Source organism: Bactrocera latifrons, unplaced genomic scaffold, assembly GCF_001853355.1.
Source record: "Bactrocera latifrons isolate USDA-ARS-PBARC rearing strain unplaced genomic scaffold, ASM185335v1 scaffold_61, whole genome shotgun sequence".
Classification (NCBI taxonomy): Eukaryota; Metazoa; Arthropoda; class Insecta; order Diptera; family Tephritidae; genus Bactrocera; species Bactrocera latifrons.
Window position 1 is genome coordinate 1,074,752 of NW_017537279.1, and position 6,916 is coordinate 1,081,667.

The following is a 6,916-nucleotide window of genomic DNA, read 5'->3' on the forward strand; positions in this document are numbered from 1 at the left end:
AATAATAAAAAAAATTAAAATTATAAAATAAAAAAAGTAAAATAATCAAAAAAAAATTTCATAAATTTCCCTACTCCGCCCCACTGTGACGCTGCATAAGTGTGACATCGTCTATGCATGCGCCGAACAGCGTCTTAAACTGCTGCCACTCGGCTTTATTGCAACGAAATTGCTGCATTACTTCACGTCGTCAGGCAGCTAACACAACTACAGGCAAATGCAAGCTTACGCACAAATCTAAAGTAAGCAGACAGCCGAAGAATGGGTACTGCAGTTGTCAAGGACAGAGCAACTATGACACACACGCAAACACAAGTGCATTAAAAATATAGAAAATTTCAAGTGAGCTTATGCGTCAGTCTTAACATGCCAACGACAATGGCAAGAACAACGGACAAACACAACAAATGTAGGTGTACAACAACAATTTTAGCTGCAATAGAGCCAAAGTAGCAGCAGCAATGCCATTTGTTACAATTTCCTTATTAGTTTAAGGAGTTAAGAGTGAGATTTCTCAGCCAAGCAAAATGGCATGCGTTTATGCATGTGTGTGTGCACACGCTCCATAGAACGTTTGCTTGTTAATATGCGCGTGTGTGTGTTCACGACACGTGAAACAATGCGCTATGATGCTATTGCTGCACATGCCACTTCCACTGCCACTCCAATAGCAACTGCTAGCCTTCTTGTTGCTGTTGTTACTCGTTTTGCTAATACTTTACTGCCGCTGCTCGTGCTCCGTATATGCACACTGGCAATTAATTTAGTCTAGTGAAGCATTTCGTGCAACTGAAATTAATTTCCAACATATTTTCTCATGTTGTTAAGAAAACGAGGCGAATTGTGCAGCAAGAAAACTTCGAGCAGCAGCAACAAGCGCAAATAAAGAATTTACAAAAATCTCATTTTATTTTATAAAATGTGTAGAGTGCCATTAACAACATGCGCAAGAATGTTTTGCTAATGCGTGTTTGTGTGTGTGTCGTGCAATTCCTTCACACAAATAGTTGCTGTTGGCAATCAAGTTGCAGCAGATTTAGTGTCACACATTTATTATGTATGCGCACTTATGCGCAGCGCCGTTATGTTTGTGTGTGTCTTCATTCCACTTTTGTGTGTTTTAATTATTAGATCTTTAGTTTGCTTAGCAATTTGAGTTTTACAAGTGGCTGCACGCAGCGTGGCAAGCAATTTAATATTTTATTTTATGTTTGAAGAGGTAAACGTTGTCGGATGCATTTAACTAAGTAGGTAAATGGCAACGAAATATATTTATGCCTTAGAGTAAAAATGAAAAACTAGTTAAATAACCACTTTAAGTTTTATGAAGATAACCTGTCAAATAAAAAAGTTTCCCATACAAGGACTTGATGTTGATCGGTCAGTTTGTGTGGCTATATGCTATGGTAGTCCGATCTAAACAATTTCTTTGGAGATTGCACTAATTCTCTAAACTATGTCAATGTCATCGTATATTTCATACAGCTCATCGTTCCATCGAATGCGTTATTCGGCACTGGCAATGCGCAAAGGATCATAAATCTTCCGCTGAACCTTTCTCTCGAAATCTCTTAACGCCGACTCATCTGCTGTTGTCATCGTCCATGCCTCTGCACCATATAACAGCACGGCGCTGATGAGAGACTTGTAGAGTTTGGTCTTTATTCGTCGAGAGAGAACTTAACGTCTCAATTGCCTACTCAACACCTGTTGACAAGCGCTACTCTGCGTTTGATTTCGAGGCGGACGTTGTTGTTGGTGCTAGTACTAGTTCCTAGATAGACGAAATTATCTATGACTTAGAAATTATAACTGTCATCATTGACGGAGTGTGGAGATGGTGTGATTCGTGGCTAACCGCAGGGTTTAATTTGTGCTCCATATATTTGGAACCTCATTATGGACTCTCCGCTTGGGCAGTTCGAGCCATGCACTAAGTGCTCTCCCTATTAGATTAGAGGAGCAAGGGGATTGCACCGCGACTTAGAGTTATTGTGCCCTTAATCGTCTACGTATGCGGACGACCTTCTTCTTTTGGTCGAAGACGTTGGCGGTCTTAGCTAGAGCGGGAGAACATCTCTTAGAGGTTATAAATATTTGGGGTTTAGATATGGTTATCGACAATCGGGAATGTGAAGCAAGTCAAATATCTGGGGATGACCATGAGTGAAAGAATGTGTTTCACTCCACACTTTCGAATTTGGAGAAGCGACTGCAGGCAGCTGTAGGCAACTGTTAGCGAAATACGACACATTTTCGCAAGTGATAGGGGTCGCGGACGTCGTGCTGTTCGCACCTTATATCGTGTCTTGTTTGTGGCCTGTGCCACTTATGGAGCCGCTGTGTAGTTGGGGTTACAAAAACTCTTTTCAATTCAGTGTTGTGTGATCCTTGCCTATATGTTGGAGTGCCGAACAGTTTGTGTCGTTTGCACGTGAATTATTTAGACGGCATAGGTGTTTAACTGCGAAATAGGCTTGGCTTCTTGTGTGATTGGTTTGTGGGTATGGGCCAACTCCTCGGCTACGAGGTCTGACCGGAGACGGGGAGCAGGAGCTCTCGTAGTTCGCTCCAACCTGCTCATGCGGACTGGCCTCTCGGGGAGTAACGCGGTGGTTGTGGTTAAAATCGAAATACGGGAAGAAGTAACGCTTTGTCAGTTGAATGAAAGTACGCAAAAGGATTTAGATGGGTCTCGAATCCTATCAAGGTGAATAGTGTGTCCATTCCACACTGGCAATTGGTACTGAAAATACTGGGCTGTCGTCAGCGGATACCCAAGTTAAGCACACTGGACGTTGTCATAAGTGACGTGGAAGACAAATGATACGATTGTTTGTTTGATGGCAGGAAATATTTCGTCTTGGCCTTTGTGTCTGTTAATACTAAGGGATTCAATGAATTTTATACGCAGAAAGCTCATACAAACTAAAACTAGTGATCTATCAAAGAAAGATCTCGAAAACATAAGATTTATATTTTTCTTTAAAAATATGTATGTATAATAAATAAAGTTGTTATTCAAAGAGACTGTGAAAAATATTAATCCTCAAGAAAATCATAAATTTCAAAGTAAACCACTAATAGCTTTACTGATTTAATTTTATTTTTACACATTTCAGAGCCTTCATCGACAATACGCATCTACAAGCATTGCACCTCACCAACAACCTACAACTATACGATATTCCCATGCGTCTGTTCCAAGGCAATCCCAACGTACTCGAAATCTATATGCAAGGCAATAGTCTGCAAACACTCTACTCCGCACAGTTCCCCGTCGACCAGCTCGAGCGTCTTTATCTTGGCGATAATCCACTGCAATGCAATTGCTCGCTGCTCTGGCTATGGCGTTTGGTTACCGGCAATTTCGATGGCGAGGCCAACAACGCAGCCGGTGTGCATGTTACACACAGTCAAGGGGAAGCGGCTGTAGCCGCGCTGGGCACGGCCGATGCCGATGTAGCGTCCGCAGCCGCAGAGGCTTATGTCGCACAACAAAGACCTACACGGGTAAGCAGCAGCAGTAGCGGCTCCAGCGGCTACCTACAACTCGATATAGAACGCATTGGTTGCGACATCTGGCAGGATAAGGTGCGCACGCGTCGTCGTCTCGTGACCATGTCAGAGGGCGATATCACTTGTCCCGCGCATATTGTCACCATTGTGTGTGCGATTTTTACGCTGCTACTCGTCTTCGCCATCGGCGCCAGCATCGTCTTTTACCTGCGCTTCGTGAAGCGTCGACGAAAGCTGCTACACGATCGTTCGCTAACACGTTCGGGCAAATCGATTATCAATGTACACGATCGTATACTGCAACATCAGCCACTGAGCACCGGCGGCGTACTGGGCATGAGCGTCGGCGGTCTCACCTATCCACATCACACGCTACAACAACAAGGTGGCACACATCATGCCATGTTGCCGCTACACCCGCATGAGTACCAGCAAACGCTGCCAGCGCAAGTGGATAAACTGGAATTGGAACGATATCTAGCGGCGCAGGCGATCGCCAATGAGTATCGTGCCTTGAAGCCGTGGGAGTTGCCGCCCGTGAAGGATGCGAATGCCTACAGCGATGAACCGGAACACTTGTATGAGAAATTCGACCACTACGACTATCCGGACATGCAAACGTTGAGCAAATCAAAGCAAGCGACTCTAATGTCCAACACTGACGGTTGCAACACCAATAACAGCGCTAATGGTGTGGTGCTGATGGGTAAGGGTGGCGCTGGCGCTGGTGGCACAGCGGCTAAGCCGCATGTGGTCTACGTATGACTCCCGGGTGGACAAGTCGGCGGCGGCGTCGACGCAGTGGGTAGTGCAAGCAAAGAGTGCGAGGGCGTGGAGGCCGAAGGCGAGCTGCGCTATTGCCTCAACAACAACTATAGTAGTTATATGAAATTAGTTTAGAACGTGGCAGTTGCCGTAGAAATGGTGTGGCAGGTTGGGAAGCGGAGGAGCAGCGGAGCCTGGCTAAAGAGGAGGCGCTGCAAGCGTAAGCGCAAAAATGTAATGGAGTTGCTACTAATGACACGAAATTAAATCAAATGCGATAGCTGTTACGTGTAAGCAGTAAGTCGAGTAAGATTGAGCATAATATGAAACAAAACAAAAAAAAAAACAATAAATGTATAAAAACACTAAAATCGTACGTTAGCAGCGATGAATCGAAACAAGGGTATATTTGTTAGCAACTAAGTTACAAACACAAGCATACATACATACATACACCAATAATAAGAACACCGCAAACGTTAGACATTATTATTCGTAACATCTCGTACTTCTACGAACACCTAATTTCCTGTTAACCTTAAGCGTTTAAGTATATAAAAAATATATATATTTGCATAAGCGTAGCAAGAAACAACATTAAATGAAACAAGGGATACGTATAGTGTTATATAATAGCTAAATTACAATAAGTAAATCACGAACAAAATACTAAAATTAGAAAACGTAAAAAACTTCGAGTACTATGCAGTTAAAAGTGTAATGCAACAACATTATAGAAACACAAAATAATATTGAAGAAATGTTAACATTTAATTGATATTCATAAAGTATACACAAATATTGTAAATGACAAGCGAAAAATTTGAGCGCAGCATATGTGAAGTGACATAACATAATTGAAATGAAAATTTAATATTTGATGAACCAATTATTTTATATCAATTTACATCACTCCTGTGACCAAAAAAATGTGGTTTACAGAGAGTAGATGAACATTTTTTTTTTTTTTTTTTTTGGTTTGCTTGTAATTTGAATTTTCCCATTCTATCACAACAATCGGTTATACATCGGTTAGTGCTTACCAATGCTACCAGTTAAATAACGAACCAATTATTTTATATCAATTTACATCACTCCTGTGACCAAAAAAATGTGGTTTACAGAGAGTAGATGAACATTTTTTTTTTTTTTTTGTTTGCTTGTAATTTGAATTTTCCCATTCTATCACAACAATCGGTTATAGATCGGTTAGTGCTTACCAATGCTACCAGTTAAATAACCAGTAATAACCATATTACTTTTATTTCCAATTGATTACTGAGTCTTGAAATTTTTTTCTGCCCTTATATATACCGGAACGTAGACTACCATAAAGGCGCTGTTGTGTATATAAATTTAATTTTCCCAATCCGCTGACAATTGGTTATACAGTTTAGTGTTAAAGCATTATTATCATTGGATAACCAGTAATTTATTACCTTTATTACCTTGCAACTTGCATTTTTCCACTTTGGCAACATAATCGGCTTTAATGCTTTAACGTTTTTACCAGTTAAGCAACCAGTACAATAACCATTAAAATATTCCTTTTCTTTCCAATGGAATGTTGGATCTTGAGATTTTTTTCTGCCCCTATGTATAGGCACCTGAGTGTAGACTAAAATCTCTTTTATGTATGCATGTAACTTGAATTTCTCACTACGCCAAAACAATCGGTTATAGATCGGTTAGTGCTTAACCAATACTACCAGTTAAATAACCTGTAAAATAACCAATAAAATATTACTTTTCAAGTCAAGTTGAATGCTGACCTTGCGATTCTGTCCCTATGTATATGCACCTGAGGTTAGACTAAAATCTCTCTAATGCATATAAATTGAATTTTTTAAATCTGCCAATACAATCGGTTATACATCGGTTAGTGCTTAACCAATACTACTAGTTAAATTACTAGTAAAATATTAATTTTCTTTCCAATTTAGTTTATATCGCTGTCTCTAGAGATATTTTGTGCTGCTAATGTATAGGTTACTCTCTTTGGTAGCTCGTATTAAATATAAATAGAACACAGTTGAGTCTAGGTTTCTACGCGTTAAAGAAAATACGCGTCCGTTTCATTATATGTTTCGCTTATTTTGATGATACTAAATCGTGAATGTACATATTTGGATTTGTAAACAGTGTTTACAGAAAGTTACTATTTTTACTGATCTCAGGCAAGTTAAAGAGCGTGGCGATAGAAAATGAGCGATAAAATCCACGTCTGAATCACTAACTCATTCATGGAAACCTAAAGCACAGTCAGCAAATGTTTAAAAAAAATTAAAATTTTAATTTTCTAGGTTCACATTTGCACTCCTGAAGAACCATTTTAGCAACTATGTACCATCTTTACAAGGCTCCAACACCGGTTTTAGCTATTCCTTATCAGCATTACTGAACTTACTAAACTATAACTAACTGTCTACATATCTTTTTACTGGCAATTTCCGGCACTGCCAATGTTCTGGACTTCATTCTAATGGCTTTTGAAAGAAAAAAGTTTACGTGAAAAAATATTTTAGAAAAAAACATTTTTTTGAAAAAAAAAGTTTGATTGAAAAAATAGATGTGTATAAGAGACAGACGCTTCTCTTGACGAGATAACGACGGCATCGAAGGAGGAGCTGAA

General features: G+C 40.0%; 1 protein-coding gene across 2 annotated transcripts in view; it reads left to right on the plus strand.

Moving 5' to 3' along the window:
- The window catches only part of LOC108975095 (nyctalopin), a 277,437-nt gene extending 272,506 nt beyond the window's left edge, over positions 1-4,931 (plus strand). For both annotated transcript variants that reach the window (XM_018943363.1, XM_018943364.1), the window contains one exon: positions 3,123-4,931. In XM_018943363.1, the coding sequence (XP_018798908.1) occupies positions 3,123-4,284 (1,162 nt within the window). In that variant the 3' untranslated portion in view covers positions 4,285-4,931. The remainder of the gene's footprint in view (positions 1-3,122) is intronic.
- Positions 4,932-6,916: the final 1,985 nt, after the last annotated feature.